The following is a 21247-nucleotide window of genomic DNA, read 5'->3' as shown; positions in this document are numbered from 1 at the left end:
CCTCATTGTGGTTTTAAATTGCATTTCTGCAGTGGCTAATGATGTTGAATATCTTCTCATATACTTATTTGCTATCAATACATCTTCTGAAATGTGTCTTCCCATCTTTTGTCTAAATTGTCTAAAAACTAAATTAATTTTTTACTGTTAATTTTTGAGAGTTCTTCACATATTTTAAACATTAGTCCTTTGGCAGATATGTAGTTTGCAATATTTTCTTCCAGTCTGTATCATGATGTTTTGACATATTAATAGAGTCTTTCAGAGTATAAGAGTTTTTAATTTTGAAGTGGTCCAATTTACAATTTTTCCTTTTATGGATCATGCTTTGGTTCTGTGTCAAAAAACTCTTTGCCTAGATCTAGATTCCAAAGACATTCCTCTGTGTAGTTTTCTAAAAGTATTGTGTTTTACACTTAATGTCATGATCCATTTTCAGTGAATTTTTGTGCAGAGTGGAGGGTTTAGATTTTCTATTTGTTTTGCCCATGAAATTCAATTACTTCAGTGCTATTTGATGAAAAGGTTATCCTTCCATTAAATTGGTTTTCTACCTTTGTAAAAAATCAGTTGGGCAAGTAATAAAGAAATAGGAAATATCAACAGAGTGTAACTAGTAAGGAGATCAGATCAGTAATCAAATACCTCCCTGGCAAATTATACCAATCGTTCAAAGAAGAATTAAAATCTACCTCAAACTCTTCCAAAAAATTATAGAGAAAGAAACACTTACTCATTTTATGAGTCTGGCATTACTATAAAACCAAAGCTACATTACAAGACACTAGAAAACACTACAAGAAAGCTACTGACCTATATCCCTGATTAATACAGGTGCAAAAATCCTTGGCAAAATACTAGCAAACTTGAATTCAGCAGCACATTAAAAAAGGAATAGAAACCATATCCTGGAATGCAAAGATGGTTCAATATATGAAAATCAGTCAACAAAGGAAAAAAAAACACATCATCTCGATGCAGAAAATGCATTTGATGAAATTCAACACTCTTACATGATAAAAGCATTCAACAGGCTAGAAAGAAAAAAAAATTCCTCAACATAATAAAGGCCATATATGAAAATCCCATAGCTGGTATTGTGCTCAGTGGTGAAAGACTAAAAAGTCTTTCCTCTGAGATCAGGAAAAGGCAAGGATGCCTGCTCTCACCACTTCTATTCAACACAGTACTGGAAGTCCCAGTAAGAGCACTTGGGCAAAAGAAAAAACAAAAAAGAAGAAGAAAGGAAGGAAGAAAGAAAAACATCCAAATCAGAAAGGAATAGGTATCTCTGTTTACAGAGGACAAGATCTTATATGTGGAAAATCCTAAAAATGTCAGAAAATGATCAGTACTAATAAATTCAATAATGCAACAGGATACAAACCAACATACAAAACTGTTGTATTTATATACACTAATAACAAGCTATCAAAAAGGGAAATTAAGAAAACCAAGGTGGAAAAACACTTGTACAGCAAAAACTACAAAATATTGCTGAAATAATTTGAAGATACAAATAAATGGAAAGACATCCCATGGTTATGGATTGTAAAAGTTTATATTGTTAAGATGACAATATTACCCCAAATGATCTGCAGACTTGTATGCAATCCCTACAAAAATCCCATGTTTTGGAGAAATAGAAAAATGCATCCTAAAATTCATACAGAGTCTTAAAGCATCTTGAATAGCCAAAACAATCTTGAGAAATAACTGAGAAGTCTCATACTCCCTAATTTCAGAACATATACAAAGTTATAGTATTTAAAAGGTGTTTTACTGGCATAAAAACAGGTATATAGACCAATGGAATAAAATAAAGAACCCAGAAATAAATCCTAGTGTATATGGTCAAATGATCTTTGAAAACACCAAGGTTACATAATGGAGAAAGGATAGTCCCCCTTTAGCAAATGCTAGTGGGAAAGCTGGATATCCATATGCAAATTAAATAAATAATCAAACACCTTAAACCATTTACAAAAGTTAACTGAAAATTGATTAAGGACCTAAAAATAATACCTAAAACTATAAAGCTTTTACAAGAAAATAAAATGGAAAATCTTCATACATTGTGTTTGACAATAATTTTCTTGAACATGACATGAAAGCACATGCAACAGAAGCAAATACAGACAAGTGGTTATACATCAAATGTTAAAACCTCTGTGTTGATTGTGACAATCAACACAGTAAAATACCTACAGGATATGAGAAAAATGCTTGCAAATTACATATCTCATAAGCTAATGTCTAGAATAGTGAGCTCCTACAACTCAACAACAAAAAATCAATCTGATATAAAGTTGGGTAAAGAACCTGAACAGACATTTCTACAGAGATAGAATATAAATGGCCAACAATATGTGAGAAAATGTTCAACACCACTAATCATTGGAGAAATGTAAATCCAAACCATAATCACGTATTACATCAATTAGGATGGCTACTATTAAAAAATAAAACAAAACCCGCAGAGAATAACAAATGTCAGTGAGGATGTGGAGAAAGTGAACCCTTGTGAACTGCAGGTATGAATAAAAATTGGTGCAACCAGTATGGAAAATAGTATGGTGATTCCTCAAAACATTAAAAATAGAATTACATGATTCAGCCATTCCACTTCTGAGTATGTATCTAAAATACTGAAAGCAAGAATCTTTTTTTTTTTCATTTTTTTAACATTTATTTATTATTGAGAGAGAGAGAAGAGAGCAGGGGAGGGGCAGAGAGAGGAGGAGGCACAGAATCCGAAGCAGGCTCCAGGCTCTGAGCTGTCAGCACAGAACCCGATGCGGGGCTTGAACTCACAAACTGCGAGATCATGACCTGAGTCGAAGTCAGACACTTAACCGACTGAGCCACCCAGGTGCCCCTGAAAGCAAGAATCTTGAAGAGATATTTACACACCATGTTTAATGCACCATTATTTACAATACCCAAGCAGAAGCAATCCAAACGTCCAGTGACAGATGAAGAGATAACCAAAATGTGATATATAAATACGATGGAATATTAGCCTTAAAAGGAAAGTAAATTCTGACACATACTATAATATGGATGAACCTTGAGGACATTGGCTATGAGTCACACACAAAAAGCCAAACAATGTATGATTCCACTTACATGGGGTATCTAAAATAGTCAAATTCAAAGAGACAAAGGAGTGTTGGTGACCAGTGGCTGAGGGTTGAGGGATATGGGGAATTGTTCAGGGGTACAGAGTTTCAGTTTTTCAAGATGAAAAAGTTCTGGAGATTGGTTGCACAACAATGTGAATATACTTAACGTTACTGCACTGTACACTTAAAATTGGTTATGGTTCTTACCACAATTAAAATAAGTTGGACATACTCATGTAGATACATACTATGTGTTTCTGGGTTCTCTACTCTAACTCCTTGATTTCTGTGTCTGTTCCTCTGCCAACATCACACTGTCTCGAATTCTGTAGCAATACCATGAGCCTTAACATCAGGTAGAGTGAGTCTTTTCACTATATATTTTTAAAATTGTCTTAGTTATTCCCAGTCCTTTGCCTTAAATTTTTCTATTCGAGTATAAATAATATACATTGTTATATTAGTTTGAGATGTACAACATAGTGACTCAACAATTCCGTCCGTTACTCAGTGCTCATCACGACAAGTATAGTCTTAATCGCCTTTACCTATCCTCTCATTCACCTTCCCTCTGGCAAGTCCCAGTCTGTTTTCTATATTTGAGGGTCTGGGTTTTTTTGTTGGTTGGTTGGTTGCTTTTGTTTCTTAAATTCCACACAGGGGTGAAATCATATAGTATTTGTCTTTCTCTGACTTATTTCACTTAGCATTATACAATCCAGGTCCATCCATGTTATTGCAAATGGTGGGATCTCACACTATTTCATGGTTGGGTGATATTCCATTGTATATATACCACCTCTCCTTTATCCATTCATCTACTGGTGAATAGTTGGGCTGCTTCCACATTTTTGCCATTGTAAATAATGCTGCAGTAAACACAGAGGGGCAGAGATCTTTTCACTGAAACAATGCATTATTGGACAATCAGATCTAAGCATTTCATTGAAATTGTTATTGTTCTTTCTCTGTCAAAAAATAAAGAATGAAATAAAAATTCTAAAATAAATGAACTGCCTTTCTGTTAAGCTCAAACACTCAAGCTTGATTTTATTTACATTCTGGCAAAATTCCATTTGATGACATGGGAAAAAAAGAATGATAAAGCATAGTATTTTAAGTACTTCAGTGAATGGAAACATTTAGGTCAGTATTGATACAAAACTTCATGAACTTTCTTCTCTTTCAGCTTTGGTTCGCCTTTGTTAATGGATTTTCTGGGCAGATTATATTTGAACGCTGGTGCATCGGCTTGTACAATGTGGTAAGCATTCCCTGTCTCTATCTGATAGCATGCGAAACTTCAGTGACATTCCTTTACTGTTTACGTCTGGGAAGTATATCTAAGTCAATCATCTGTATACATAGCAGGCAGCACAAATACATCTTTAGAGCCTTTGTTGCTGCGACACATCCCGCAGAAGCCCAGGCTCTCCACACATGGTTTCAATCATAGCAGATCATTCTATAGCAACTGCATTAAATTTGTACCAATGTATTTTGATAATACATCCAAAATCTCCTTACTGAATGCTTGCACAATGTTTTCAGGCTTTTAAGGCAACTAATTATTATTGAACTCTACCTCAACCAATTCCATTTAATACATATAATTAATATTTATCTATCTTTGTATATGTGGGTGTGTGTTCATAGTGTAACTCCATGGCCTTTTAAACCTGGAAGAAAATTTGTCCTTTTGTAAATATATCATCCTGTGTTTGTATGAAATGATGAATTTGATATCGAGTCCTATGTTAAGAATAAATGTAATAAATAAATGGAATTTTCTACAACTAAGCAATCCCATACCATTACTTAACTCATTTTAAATTCAAACACTGGGAATAAACAATATGGTTAAGTTCATCTTAAAATTTTTGGTTTATTTTTCTTGTATTATTAATTCCACTTTAAAGATTAGCAGTTAGGGAAACCTAGCGTAAAAAATACGCTCCCGGTGAGCATATCATGACTTTTCTTTTGTACTGCACTGTCATAGTCATGTTACCATCTGGATGCTGTGTGCCTTAATCCCTAAAATTCTGTCTTCTAGGAGCTTAAACTCTGAAACAGCACAGACACAAGTCCCGGGCCAGAAGTCATTAAGTATCCAATAATACTAAGATGTCTAGTGCTAGGAACAGTTACAAGTCAACTCCAGGCGCTTCTGGCTAGTGCACTACACTGATGAACCTGAGGTCATGCACATAGTCACTCTACCAGGCTCTTGGTCACAGACGACAACACTCGATGTGTTGTTTCTTTATTGTTTTTGAAGTGTCGTTACATACTGCGGTAGGGAGTGGCACAGTCTCTCCTCTCCGTCAGAAAATTCACGATGGGGGTGTCTGGTGGGCTCAGTTGGTCAAGTGTCTGACTCCTGATTTTGTCTCAGGTCATAATCTCACAGTCATGAGATCAAGCCCCACATTGGGCTCTGTGCGGACAGCAAGGAGCCTGCTTGGGATTCTCGCTCTCCCTCTCTCAAAACAAACATTCAAACAAAAAAACCAAACATTTTTTAAAATTATTAAAAAAAAGAAGAACATTCATATGAATGCATGGCCACAGATATTAGTCAATAGAGTCTTATTTTTTTCTTTAATGAACGGAAAGCACAGAAACTTTTTTTTTTATAAACAGTAAAATGAGGGCTACGGTGGGAAACTTAAAATTACAGACATTTTAGGACAATATATGATGACTTATTAATAGCCATTGACTTACTAAATCTTATTATGAATATATTTTGCAGATGGGAAAAAAGAGGAGGCCTAGACATTTTACATAGTTACTGGCAGTAAGAGAGAGCTAAATTTAAATCAGTTGTCATACTATTTCTGGAGGTCATATATTATTTCTGCTTCTTCCGCGCATGACTAACTGCTATAGGAAACCTCCTGCCAGAAATAACCTATCAGACAAAATATATAAAATAATGATTTTCAAACATTAAACGACAGGCTGCTCATGACTGTGATCCTTGAGAGAAGGCCTCTTCCAGGCCACAATGCAGGAAGATGGACCCAAAAGAAAGCCCAGGTGTCTACGCGAGTTGAAGACACAGAGGTTGGAGTGCAGGACCAAGGCAGCTAGAATGTCAGAGGGAACTATACTGAGAGAGAGAGACTGCGTGACTCCGGAGATCCGTAGCTGGCCCCTGCGAACTATTGCTTCTGCTCTGTGTCTGCATGAGAAAAGTCTACCCGCAGCTAGGGAAAGAACCACTATAAAGTGGGAGGCTGTCGCCAAAAAAGAAAGTAATATTTGAAGTAACAATGATCGAAAATGTCAAATGTGATGAAAGCTCACAAATCTAAGAACCTCAACAAAGTCCAAGAAGAAGAAACCTAAAGAAAAACACACAAATGTTCTTTATAACCAAATTGCTGAAAATCAGTGGCCAAGAGAATAATCTTTAAATCAACCACCTAAACCAATACTGTGTACAGAACACAAACGTGCGAATAAAAGCGGATTTCTCGCTGAAAACCATGCAGGGCAGAAGACAATGGAATATCTTTAAAGATCTGAAAGAAAGAAGACAAATCCATTAACCCCGAATTCTATATGCGGTAAAAATGTCTTTTGAAAATGAACCAAGAAAATAGAAAACTCATCACCAGAAGACCTGTAATACCTGAAATGTGGAAGAAAGCTCTTCAAACAAAAGGAACAGTACATCAGGATGAAGTCTGGATCTGTCCAAAGAGGAACAGAAATGTTAATTATGTGGGAATTTATAAGACACTTTCCCCCTTCCCCTCATTTTCAATCATGATGCCAGATAACTGTTTAAAACAAAATTAATAATGTATTCTGGGAACTGTCATTAATTTAGAATTAAAACATATGATAAAGATAGCACAAAGAATGTGAGGAGGGATTTGGGAGTGTATTATTTGAATTTTGTGATACACTGCATATGTATACTGTAAATTTTAAAGAACTAAAACCCCCAAAAGTTATGGCTAATGAACCAATAATAGAGATATAATAAAATCTTAATATTCAATTACTTCAAAAGAAGTCAGGATATAAGGTAAAACGGAAGACTGCACCAAACAGAAGAAAACAGGACCATGGTAGATTTCAACTGAACCACATTTATAATTACACTGTAATTATCCCAATAATTAGAAATCCTAAGAATCCGAACTATGTAACAATCGAATAACACAGCTTATTAGAAACTAAGGAGAAATGAAGCAGATCTTGATATAATTAAATGGCAAGTTAAGTAAATGGACTCTTGCCTTCAGAGGCTCAAACTCTCCTGAATGAGCAGGGTCTGGTGCCCGAGCCAGCCGACCGCCTCCATGAGCCCTGGGACATCAGTCTACACCGGCACCAGTCACCCCACCAAGGTGACAGAGGCACCAAGCACCATGAGACACACGAGGCCCACACGACTTCACTTCCAGACGACTTCCCGGGCACCCCCCGCGCAGTGTCCGTAGGACCCTCTGGCCTGCATCCTGCCTCAGGCTCTGCCACGGTGTCCACTCTGCAGAGAGCCCTGGGATCCTCTTGCCCACGCCCACCTCAGCGCCAGCCACCCCACGGGGCACCCCTTCCGGTGAGCACTTTGAGACACCCAGATTGCACTCACCTCGCCTGCAGCTGTCCCGCCAGGGTTCCTTCTGTGTGGAGAGCCTTGGGCCCCAGGCCTGCACACACTTCAGCTTCAGTCATCCTGCCAGGGGCCCCTCCGCGTGAAGAGTCCTGGGACCACCCCAGCCCAAGCCCACGTCAGCTTTCGCTGTCTTGCCGTGGTACCCTCAGTGCAGAAAGCCTCAGGTCCTGCCTTGCACTCACCTCAGCTTCAGCCGTCCTGCCAGGACACCCTCTGTGCCAAGAGCCCAGGATCACTCCAGCCCAATCCCATTTCGGCTCCATCTATTTTATCAGGGCAGCCCCAGTGTGGAGTCATGTGGGACTCCATCCCACACCAGCCACGGCTCCTGCCAGCCAAAGTCACCAGGCACACACAATCTACATGGGGGACAGCCAGACACAAGACCATCCCTTCAGGTTTAGGAGAAATAGCTATTCTACCTAATTGACAAAGACAAACACAGAAAGTCAAGTAAAATACAGAAGCGGAGGAATACACTCCAAATGAAATAACAAGACAAAAACCTCAGAGAAAGAACTAAACGAAAGGGAGATAACCAATAAAGGATTCAAAGTAGAGGCACCTGGGTGGCTCAGTTGAGCGTCTGACTCTTGATTTCAGCTCAGGTCATGATCTCATGGTTTGGGAGTTCAAGCCCCACATTGAGCTCTGTGCTGACAGCGCAGAGTCTGCTTGGAACTCTCTCTCTCTCCCTGCCCCTTCCCACTCACAGTCAGTCTCTCTCTCTCTCTCTCTCTCTCTCTCTCTCTCTCTCAGAATTTAAAAAAAAAAGGTTCAAAGTTATGCTCAAATGCATGCCCACCAGATTGGAGAGAAGAGCGGTTGAACTCAGTGAGAACATCAACAAAGAGATAGAAAACATAAAAAAGAACCAATCAGGTTCTTCATAATACAGTAACTGAAAGAATACAATAACTGAAAAATACACCAGAGGGAATCAACAACACATTGGAGGGACAGAATAACAGACCAGTGACCTGGAAGGCAGGGTAATGGAAAGCACCCCGAACAGCAAAAAGACAAAAGAGTTTCTAAAAATGAGGATAGGTTCAGGGATCTCTTGGACAATATCAAGTGAAAAAGCATTCACATTGTAGGGGTCCCAGAAGGAGAAGAGAGAAAAGGGCAGAAAACTTATGGGAAGAAATAAGAGGCAAAAAATCCCCTGACTTGGGAAAGGAAATAGACATCTAGGTTCAGGAAGCAGAGAGAGTTCCAGTGAAACCAGGGAGGTCTACGACATGACACTAATAATTAAAATGTTGAAGATTAAAGACATAGAGTTTTTAAAAATTTTTTAATGTGTGTTTATTTTTGAGAGAGAGAGACAGAGTGCAAGCAGGGGAGAGGTGGAGAGGGAGACACAGAATCTGAGGCAGGCTCTAGGCTCTGAGCTGTCAGCACACAGCCGGACGTGGGGCTCAAACTCACAAACCGTGAGATCATGACCTGAGCCAAAGTCAGATACTTAACCGTCTGAACCACCCAGGTGCCCGAAGACACAGAGTTTTAAAGGCAGTAAGAGGAGAGCAACTAGTTTGTACAAGGGAAATTCCATAAGTCTAACAGCTGATTTTTCAGGAGAAATTGCATGTGACACAAAGTGACATGAGAAACTCAAAGTGCCGAAAGGAAAAAACCTACAATCGAGTGGAAAAGAAAACGCCATAATTAGAAGAAGATTGTAAAAGAAAATATTTCACGGGTAAAAGCAAACATTCAGTAAAGGTAGTAGAACAATCGCTTGTAAATCTTGTATTGAGGTTAAAGACCAAAGAAATAGAACTAATTATATCTAAAAAGAGGACTCACAAAAAGATGCAAAATATAACATACACATCAAATGTGGAGGGGGGAGAAAAAACGAAATTCCTTTACAATGGGTTCAAGTGTAAGTAACCATCATTTTAATACAGATTCCTATATACTTAGGGAAGTTATATACAAACCTCATGGTAACCACAAACCAAAAACCTATAATACAAACACACGAAATAAAGAGAAAAAAAATCAAATATAATGCTAAAGAAAGTCATCAATCACAAGAAAACAGAACAAGGGAAGTAGAAAGGAACAGAGAACTACAAAAAAAAAATCAGAAAACAATGAGCAAAATGGCAATATGTACATACCTATCAATAATTACTTTATTATTTTTTTTTAACGTTTATTTTTTTGAGACAGAGAGAGACAGAGCATGAGCAGGGGAGGGTCAGAGAGAGAGGGAGACACAGAATCTGAAATGGGCTCCAGGCTCTGAGCTGTCAGCACAGAGCCCGACGCGGGGCTCGAACTCACGGACCGTGAGATCATGACCTGAGCTGAAGTCGGCCGCTTAACCAACTGAGCCACCCAGGCGCCCCTCAATAATTACTTTAAATGTAAATGGTCTAAATGCTCCATAAGAAAAGATAAATACCATATGATTTCACTCCTATGTGGAATTTAAGGAACAAAAACAGACGAACATAGGGAAATGGAAGGAAAAATAAGATTAAAAACAGAGAGGGAGACAAACCATGAGACTCTTAAATACAGAGAACAAACTGAGGGCCGCTGGAGTGGTGTTGGGTGGGGAGATGGGCTAAATGAGTGAGGGGCATTAAGGAGAGCACTTGTTGGGATGAGCACTGGGTGTTATATGTAAGTGATGAATCACTAAATTCTACCCTGAAACCATTATAATAATGTTAACTAACTTGGACTTAAACAAAATTTATTTTTTTTTAACTTTTATTTATTTTTGAGAGAGAGAGACAGAGCATGAATAAGGGAGGAGCAAAAAGAGAGGGAGACACAGAATCCAAAGCAGGCTCCAGGCTCTGTGCTGTCAGCACAGAACCCAGTGTGGGGCTTGAACCCACGAATGTGAGATCATGACCTGAGCCAAAGTTGAACATTTAACCGACTGAGGCACCCAGGCACCCCTGGATTTAAGTAAAATCTAAAAACAGACATGGAGAGATTCAAGGGAAGTTGGTGGCATAGGAGGCCACTGGGCTCACCTCGTCCTGATTGCTTAGATTCCACCCACATCTGCCTAAATAACCCAGAAAACTGCCGGAAGACTAGCAGAACGGACTCTCTGGAGCCAAGCGTAGACCAGAGGCCCACGGAAGAGGGTAGGAAGGGCGGCAAGGCGGTGCGCACTCCACGGACTGGCGGGAGGGAGCCTGGGCGGTGGAGGGGTGGCCAGCCCACCCTGCAAGGCAGAGCCCCCGAGTCTGGCTTGCAAAAGTGGAGGGGCCAGACTCTGAGTTCTGACAGCCAGTGGGACTTAACATCTGGAATGTTATAAGTCGACAGCTCTGCTCTGGAGGGGAGCCGGAGGGCTAGAGGACACCGGGGGAGGAGAGGTGTTGAGCCCCGGATGACAGAGCTCAGCTCGGTGGGGAACAAAGGCGCTGGGAAGCGCCATCTCCCTCGCCCATCCCCCAGCCGGAATCCCAAAGGGAACCAGTTCCCGACACCGAACTTGCTTGCACTGCTGCAAACTCCCAATGCTGTGCTTCTGTGGATCCATCCCTCCCACGGGCCTGCCTCCCTCCCTCCCGATGCTGCAGGGCCCCTCCCACAGGGGACCACCCACGGCAAAGCGAGCTGAGCCTGCCCCTCCCGCCACTGTGCAACCTTGAGGATCCACCCTGGCTAATATGCCCTTGGCCAGATCCCATCGAAGCGGCACCACAAGCCTGGCAGCGTGCAAGCAGCCCAGGCAGGGGCCACACCACTCCACAGTGAGTCCTGCCCCTGGGAGAGGGGAAGAGAAGGCACACACCAGTCTGACTGTGGCCCCAGTGGTGGGCTAGGGGCAGACATCAGGTGTGACTGTGGCCCCGCCCACCAATACAAGTTACTCCAGACAGCACAAGGGAAGTGCCCTGCAGTTCCACACCACCCCAGGGACTATCCAAAATGACAAAACAGAAGAATTCTCCTCAAAAGAAACTCCAGGAAGTAGCGACAACTAACGAATTGATCAAAAACTATTTAAGCAATATAACATAATAAGAATTTAGAATAATAGTTGTAAAATTAATTGCTGGACTTGAAAAAAGCATAGAGGACACCAGAGAATCTATTGCTACAGAGATCAAAGGACTAAGAAATAGTCATGAGGAGCTAAAAAATGCTATAAATGAGGTGCAAAATAAAATGGAGGCGGCCATAGCACGGATTGAAGAGGCAGAGGAGAGAATAGGTGAATTAGAAGATAAAATTATGGAAAATGAGGAAGCTGAGAAAAAGAGAGATAAAAAAAATCCATGAGTATGAGGGGAGGATTAGAGACCTAAATGATGCAATCAAATGGAATAATATCTGTATAATAGGAATTCCACAAGAGTAAGAGAGAGAGAAAGGGGCTGAAGGTGTACTTGAACAAATCATAGGTGAGAACTTCCCTGATCTGGGGAAGGAAAAAGGCATTGAAATCCAAGAGGCACAGAGAACTCCCTTCAGACGTAACTTGAATCGATCTTCTGCACAACATATCATAGTGAAACTGGCAAAATACAAGGATAAGGAGAAAATTCTGAATGCAGCTAGGGATAAACATGCTCTAACATATAAAGAGAGACTGATAAGACTAGTGACAGACCTATCTACTGAAACTTGGCAGGCCAGAAAAGAATGGCAGGAAATCTTCAATGGCAGGAAATCAACAGAAAAAATATGCAGCTGAGAATCCTTTATCCAGCAAGTCTGTCATTCAGAATAGAAGGAGAGAGAAAGGTCTTCCCAAACAAAAACTGAAGGAATTCATCACCACTAAACCAGCCCTACAAGAGATCCTAAGCAGGACTCCGTGACTGAAATGTTGCAAGGACCACAAAGTACCAGAAACATCACTACAAGCATGAAACCTACAGACATCACAATGACTCTAAACCCATATCTTTCAATAACAACACTGAATGTAAACAGACTAAATGCTCCAACCAAAAGACATAGGATATCAGAATGGATAAAAAAACAAGACCCATCTATCTGCTGTCCACAAAAGACTCATTTTAGAACTGAGGACACCTTCAGATTGAAAGTGAGGGGATGGAGAACTATCTATCATGCTACTGGAAGTCAAAAGAAAGCTGGAGTAGCCATACTTGTATCAGACAAACTAGACTTTAAATTAAAGGCTGTAACAAGAGATGAAGAAGGGCATTATACAATAATTACAGAGTCTATCCATCGGGAAGAGCTAACAATTATAAATGTCTATGCACCGAATATGGCAGCCCCCAAATACATAAAACAATTAATCACAAACATAAGCAACCTTATTGATAAGAATATGGTAACTGCAGGGGACTTTAATACTCCACTTACAACAATGGATAGATCATCTAGACACAGGACCAATAAAGAAACAAGGGCCCTAAATGATACACTGGATCAGATGGACTTGACAGATATATTTAGAACTCTGCATCCCAAAGCAACAGAATACACTTTCTTCGAGTACACATAGAACATTCTCCAAGACAGATCACATACTGGGTCACAAAACAGCCCTTCATAAGTATACAAGAATTGAGATCATACCATGCATACTTTCAGACCACAATGCTATGAAACTTGAAATCAACCACAGGAAAAAGTCTTGGAAAACCTCCAAAAGCATAGAGGTTAAAGAATACCCTACTAAAGTATGAATGGGTCAACCACGCAATTAGAGAAGAAATTAAAAAATATATGGAAACAAATGAAAATGAAAATACAACAATCCAAATGCTTTGGGATGCAGTGAAAGCAGTCCAGAGAGGAAAATACATTGCAATCCAGGCCTATCTCAAGAAACAAGAGAAATCCCAAATACAAAATCTAACAGCACATCTAAAGGAAATAGAAGCAGAACAGCAAAGACACCCCAAACCCAGCAGAAGAAGAGAAATAATAAAGATCAGAGCAGAAATAAACAATATAGAATCTAAAAAAACTGTAGAGAAGATCAATGAAACCAAGAGTTGGTTTTTTGAAAAAATAAACAAAATTGATAAACCTCTAGCCAGGCTTCTCAAAAAGAAAAGGGAGATGACCCAAATAGATAAAATCATGAATGAAAATGGAATTATTACAACCAATCCCTCCGAAATACAAGCAATTATCAGGGAATACTATGAAAAATTATATGCCAACAAACTGGACAACCTGGAAGAAATGGACAAATTCCTAAACACCCACACACTTCCAAAACTCAAACAGGAGGAAATAGAAAACTTGAACAGACCCATAACCAGCAAAGAAATTCAATCAGTTGTCAAAAATCTCCCAACAAATAGGAGTCCAGGACCAGATGGCTTCCTTGGGGAATTCTACCAGACATTTAAAGCAGAGATAATACCTACCCTTCTCAAGCTATTCCAAAAAATAGAAAGGGAAGGAAAACTCCCAGACTCATTCTATGAAGCCAGCATTACTTTGATTCCCAAACCAGACACACACCCAGCGAAAAAAGAGAACTACAGGCCAATATCCCTGATGAATATGGATGCAAAAATTCTCAGTAAGATACTAGCAAATCGAATTCAACAGCATATAAAAAGAATTATCCACCATGATCAAGTGGGATTCATTCCCAGGCTGCAGGGCTGGTTCAACATTCGCAAATCAATCCATGTGATACATCACATTAATAAAAGAAACGAAAAGAACCATATGATCCTGTCTATTGATGCAGAAAAAGCATTTGACAAAATGCAGCATCCTTTCTTAATAAAAGCCCTCGAGAAAGTCGGGATAGAAGGAACATACTTAAACATCATAAAAGCCATTTATGAAAAGCCCACAGCTAATATCATCCTCAATGGGGAAAAACTGAGGGCTTTCCCCCTGAGATCAGGAACACGACAGGGATGTCCACTCTCACCGCTGTTGTTTAACATAGTGCTGGAAGTTCTAGCATCAGCAATCAGACAACAAAAGGAAATCAAAGGCATCAAAATTGGCAAAGAGGAAGTCAAGCTTTCACTTTTTGCAGATGACATGATATTATACATGGAAAATCCGATAGACTCCACCAAAAGTCTGCTAGAACTGATACATGAATTCAGCGAAGTTGCAGGATACACAATCAATGTACACAAATCAGTTGCATTCTTATACACTAATAATGAAGCAACAGAAAGACAAATAAAGAAACTGATCCCATTCACAATTGCACCAAGAATCATGAAATACCTAGGAATAAACCTAACCAAAGATTTAAAAGATCTGTATGCTAAAAACTATACAAAGCTTATGAGGGAAATTGAAGAAGATACAAAGAAATGGAAAAACATTACATGCTCATGGATTAGAAGAATAAATATTGTTAAAATGTCAATAATACCCAAAGCAATCTACACATTCAATGCAATCCCAATCAATATTGCACCAGCATTCTTCTCGAAGCTGAAACAAGCAATCCTAAAATTTGTATGGAACCACAAAAGACCCCGAATAGCCAAAGTAATATTGAAGAAGAAGACCAAAGCAGGAGGCATCACAATCCCAGACTTTAGCCTCTACTACAAAGCTGTAATCATCAAGACAGCATGGTATTGGCACAACAACAGACACATAGACCAATGGAATAGAGATTCCAGAACTGGACCCACAAAAGTATGGCCAACTAATCTTTGACAAAGCAGGAACAAATATCCAATGGAAAAAAGAGTCTAACAAATGGTGCTGGGAGAACTGGACAGTGACATGCAGAAGGATGAAACTAGACCACTTTCTTACACCATTTACAAAAATAAACTCAAAATGGATGAAGGACCTGAATGTGAGACAGGAAACCATCAAATCCCTAGAGGAGAAAGCAGGAAAAAAAACCTCTTTGACCTCAGCCGCAGCAATTTCTTACTCGACACATCTCCAAAGGCAAGGGAATTAAAAGCAAAAATGAACTACTGGGACCACACGAAGATAAAAAGCTTCTGCACTGCAAAGGGAACAATCAACAAAACTAAAAGGCAACAGATAGAATGGGAAAAGATATTTGCGAATGACATATCAGACAAAGGGCTAGTATCCAAAATCTGTAAAGAACTCACCAAACTCCTCACCTGAAAAACAAATAATCCAGTGAAGAAATGGGCAGAAGACATGAATGGACACTTCTTTAAAGAAGACATCCAGATGGCCAACAGGCACATGAAAAGATGCTCAACATCACTCCTCATCAGGGAAATACAAATCAAAACCACAGTGAGATATCACCTTACACCAGTCAGAGTGGCTAAAATGAACAAATCAGGAGACTATAGATGCTGGAGAGGATGTGGAGAAACAGGAACCCTCTTGCACGGTTGGTGGGAATGCAAACTGGTGCAGCCACTCTGGAAGACAGTGTGGAGGTTCCTCAAAAAATTAAAAATAGGTCTACCCTATGACCCAGAAATAGCACTGCTGGGAATTTACCCAAGGGTTACGGGAGTGCTGATGCATAGGGGCACTTGTACCCCAATGTTTATAGCAGCACTCTCAACAATAGCCAGATTATGGCAAGAGCCTAAATGTCCATCAACTGACGAATGGATAAAGAAATTGTGATTTAGATACACAATGGAATACTACGTGGCAATGAGAAAGAATGAAATATGGCCTTTTGTAGCAACGTGGATGGAACTGGAGATTGTTATGCTAAGTGAAATAAGTCATACAGAGAAAGATACCATATGTTTTCACTCTTATGTGGATCCTGAGAAACTTAACAGAAGACCATGGGGAAGGGGATGGGGGAAAAAAAAGAGAAGGAGGGAGCCAAAGCATAAGAGACTCTTAAAAACTGAGAATACACTGAGGGTTGATGGGGGGTAGGAGGGAGGGGAAAGTGGGTGATGGGCATTGAGGGGGGCACCTATTGGGATGAGTACTAGGTTTTATATGGAAACCAATTTGACAATAAATTTCATATTCAAAATAAATAAATAAACAGACAGACAAGGGATAATGGAATTGATAAAAACAAAACAAAAGACCCATCTGTATGCTGAAAACTATAGAAAGCTTATGAAGGAAATTGAAGAAGATTTAAAGAAATGGAAAGACATTCCCTGCTCATGGATTGGAAAAATAAATATTGTCAAAATGTCAATACTACCCAAAGCTATCTACACATTCAATGCAATCCCAATCAAAATTGCACCAGCATTCTTCTCGAAACTAGAACAAGCAATCCTAAAATTCATATGGAACCACAAAAGGCCCCGAATAGCCAAAGGAATTTTGAAGAAGAAGACCAAAGCAGGAGGCATCACAATCCCAGACTTTAGCCTCTACTACAAAGCTGTCATCATCAAGACAGCATGGTATTGGCACCAAAACAGACACATAGACCAATGGAATAGAATAGAAACCCCAGAACTAGACCCACAAACGTATGGCCAACTCATCTTTGACAAAGCAGGAAAGAACATCCAATGGAAAAAAGACAGCCTCTTTAACAAAGGGTGCTGGGAGAACTGGACAGCAACATGCAGAAGGTTGAAACTAGACCACTTTCTCACACCATTCACAAAAATAAACTCAAAATGGATAAAGGACCTGAATGTGAGACAGGAAACCATCAAAACCTTAGAGGAGAAAGCAGGAAAAGACCTCTCTGACCTCAGCCGTAGCAATCTCTTACTCGACACATCCCCAAAGGCAAGGGAATTAAAAGCAAAAGTGAATTACTGGGACCTTATGAAGAGAAAAAGCTTCTGCACAGCAAAGGAAACAACCAACAAAACTAAAAGGCAACCAACGGAATGGGAAAAGATATTCGCAAATGACATATCGGACAAAGGGCTAGTATCCAAAATCTATAAAGAGCTCACCAAACTCCACACCCAAAAAACAAATAACCCAGTGAAGAAATGGGCAGAAAACATGAATAGACACTTCTCTAAAGAAGACATCCGGATGGCCAACAGGCACATGAAAAGATGTTCAGCGTCGCTCCTTATCAGGGAAATACAAATCAAAACCACACTCAGGTATCACCTCACGCCAGTCAGAGTGGCCAAAATGAACAACTCAGGAGACTATAGATGCTGGAGAGGATGTGGAGAAACGGGACCCTCTTGCACTGTTGGTGGGAATGCAAATTGGTGCAGCCGCTCTGGAAAGCAGTGTGGAGGTTCCTCAGAAAATTAAAAATAGACCTACCCTATGACCCAGCAATAGCACTGCTAGGAATTTATCCAAGGGATACAGGAGCACTGATGCATAGGGCCACTTGTACCCCAATGTTCATAGCAGCACTCTCAACAATAGCCAAATTATGGAAAGAGCCTAAATGTCCATCAACTGATGAATGGATAAAGAAATTGTGGTTTATATACACAATGGAATATTACGTGGCAAAGAGAAAAAATGAAATATGGCCTTTTGTAGCAACGTGGATGGAACTGGAGAGTGTGATGCTAAGTGAAATAAGCCATACAGAGAAAGACAGATACCATATGGTTTCACTCTTATGTGGATCCTGAGAAACTTAACAGGAACCCATGGGGGAGGGGAAGGAAAAAAAAAAAAGAGGTTAGAATGGGAGAGAGCCAAAGCATAAGAGACTGTTAAAAACTGAGAACAAACTCAGGGTTGATGGGGGGTGGGAGGGAGGAGAGGGTGGGTGATGGGTATTGAGGAGGGCACCTTTTGGGATGAGCACTGGGTGTTGTATGGAAACCAATTTGTCAATAAATTTCAGAAAAAAAACAAACAAACAAACAAACAAAAAAACCAAAACAAAAGACCCATCTATATGCTGCCTGTAAGAAAGTTCAGACTTAAACACATACAGACTGAAAGTGAAGAGATGGAAAAACATACCATGCAAATGGTATGGGGGGAAAAAAAGCCATAATACTTATATTAAATAAATTTTAAAGTATTTTTTTTAATGTTTATTTATTTTTGAAAGAGAGAGAGTGACAGAGCATGAGCAGGGGAGGGGCAGAGAGAGAGGGAGTCACAGAATCCGAAGCAGGCTCCAGGCTCTGAGCTGTCAGCACAGAGCCTGACGTGGGGCCCGAACCCACGAACCATGAGATCATGACCTGAGCTGAAGTCAGATGCGTAACCGACTGAGCCACCCAGGTGCCCCAGATTAAATAAACTTTAAAATAAAGACTGTAACAATAGACAGAGAGGGGCATTGCATAATGATAAAGGAATCAATCCAAGAAGAAGATATAACAATTATAAATATCTGTGCACCCAACATTGGAGCACCTAAATACGTAAAGCAAATATTAACATACATAAAGTGAGAAACTAACAACAAAACAATAATAGTAGGTACTTTAACACCACATTTATCTATCAATAGATAGATAATGAGATCTATCTATCGATAGATAGATCATTCAGGCAGAAAATCAATAAGAAACAGGGTCTTTAATGACACATTTGACTAGATAGACTCAACAGATACATACAGAACATTCCATCCAAAAACAACAGAATACACATTCTTTTCAAGTGCACATGGAACATTTTCCTAGGTAGATCATATATTAAACCACAAAACAAGTCTCAATATTTTAGTAAGATTAAAATCATATCAAATATCTTTTCCAACCATAATGGTATGACACTAGAAATCAATTATAAGAAAAAAACTCTTTGGAAAAAGCACAAACCATAGATTTTAAACAACATGCTACTAAATAACCAATAGGTCAAGAAAGAAATCAAATGGAAAATTAAAAAATACATGGAGGCATGGGATGCCCGGGGTGGCTCAGTTCGTTAAGCATCCAACTTTGGCTCAGGTCATGATCTCGCAGTTTGTGATTTTGAGCCCCAACTGGGCTCTGTGCTGATAGCTCGGAGTCTGGAGTCTGCTTCATATTCTGTGTCTCCCTCTCTCTCTGCCCCTCCCCTGCTTGTGCTCTGTCTCTCTCAAAAGTGAATAAACATTAAAACATTTTTTAAAAATACACGGAGCAAATGAAAATGAAAACACAATAGTCCAAAATCTTTGGGATGCAGCAAAGAAGTTCTAAAGAGGGAAATTTCTAACCATACACACCTACCTCAAGAAATAAGAAAAATCTCTAATGAACAATCTAAGCTTACATGTCATGGACCCAGAAAAATAACAAAGTCCAAAGTCAGTAGAAGGAAAGAAATAATAAAGAACAGAAAAAAAAAAGTGAAACAGAGAATAAATATATATACATACATACATATACATAAAAAAGATCACGGAAACCAAGAGTTAGTTCTTTGAAAAAATAAACAAATTTGATAAACCTTTAGCCAGAATCATCAAGAAAAAAGAGGACTCCAATGAATAAAATCAGAAATTAGAAGTAATAAACACCACAGAAATATAAAGGATTATAAGAGACTACTATGAGAAATTATATGCCAACAAATTGGGCCACCTACAAGAAATGGATAAATTCCTAGAAATATATAACTTCTCAAAACTGAATTAAGAACAAATAGAAATTCTGAACACAGTACTAGTAACAAAAATGAATCAGTAATCAAAAATTCCTAACGAGTAAGTCTAGGACTAGATGGATTCACTCTACCAAACATTTAAAGACTCTACCAAACAATTTTCTCCTCCAACCATCCCAACAAGAGGAAGGAAAGCTCCCAAATGCATTCTATGAGCCAGCATTACCTGGATACCAAAAACAGACAAAGACACTGCATAAAAAGAACTCTACAAACCAATACACCTGATAAACATAGATGAAAATATTTAATAAAACATTAGCAAACCATGTTCAACAATACATTAAAACAGTTATTGACCATGACTGAGTGGGATTAATTCCAGGGATGCAAGGATGTTTCAATATTTTCAAATCAATCAATGTTATACATCATATTAACAAAACGAAGGATAAAATTATATGACCATCTCAATAGATACAGAAAAAAAATTTTAACAAAATTCAACATCATTCATGATAAAAATTCTCAGGTGTGTTTACAGGGAACATACATCAACATAACAAAGGCCACGTATGACACACCCACACCTGATATGTCATACTCAATGGTGAAAAACACCTTTTCCTCTAAGACGAGCAACATGACGATGATGTTCACTCTAACCACTTTTATTCAACATAGTACTGGAAGTCCTAGCCACATAATCATATAAGAAAAAGAAATAAAAGGCATAAGAAATTGAAAATGGAAAGAAAAGCTGTTACTATTTACAGATGACAACACTATACATAAAAACTCTAAAGATGCCACCAAAAAAAATTTCAGAATAAATGAATTCAATAGAGTTGTAGGATACAAAATTAATCTACAGAAATATGTTTTTATACACAAATAATAAAGTAGCAGAAAGAGAAATGAAGGAAATAATCCCATTTACACTGTACCAAAAGGAATAAAATATCTAAGAATAAAGTTAGCTAATGAGATGAGAGAACCATACTCTGAAACTCTGAACCATACTCTGAAAACTGTGAGTCACTGATGAAAGAAACTGAAGATGACACGAAGAAATGGAAAGATATACCATGCTCAT

General features: G+C 39.0%; 1 protein-coding gene across 1 annotated transcript in view; it reads left to right on the top strand.

The window, feature by feature from the left end:
* The window catches only part of LOC122480745 (phospholipid-transporting ATPase IB-like), a 182842-nt gene that overhangs the window by 93549 nt on the left and 68046 nt on the right, over positions 1-21247 (top strand). Inside the window, exon 25 of the mRNA XM_043575520.1 lies at positions 4315-4389. Coding sequence (XP_043431455.1) covers positions 4315-4389 — 75 coding nt within the window. The remainder of the gene's footprint in view (positions 1-4314; positions 4390-21247) is intronic.

This window comes from Prionailurus bengalensis, chromosome A1 (genome assembly GCF_016509475.1).
Source record: "Prionailurus bengalensis isolate Pbe53 chromosome A1, Fcat_Pben_1.1_paternal_pri, whole genome shotgun sequence".
In the NCBI taxonomy this organism is placed as follows: Eukaryota; Metazoa; Chordata; class Mammalia; order Carnivora; family Felidae; genus Prionailurus; species Prionailurus bengalensis.
This window is presented reverse-complemented; position numbering and strand designations above follow the sequence as displayed.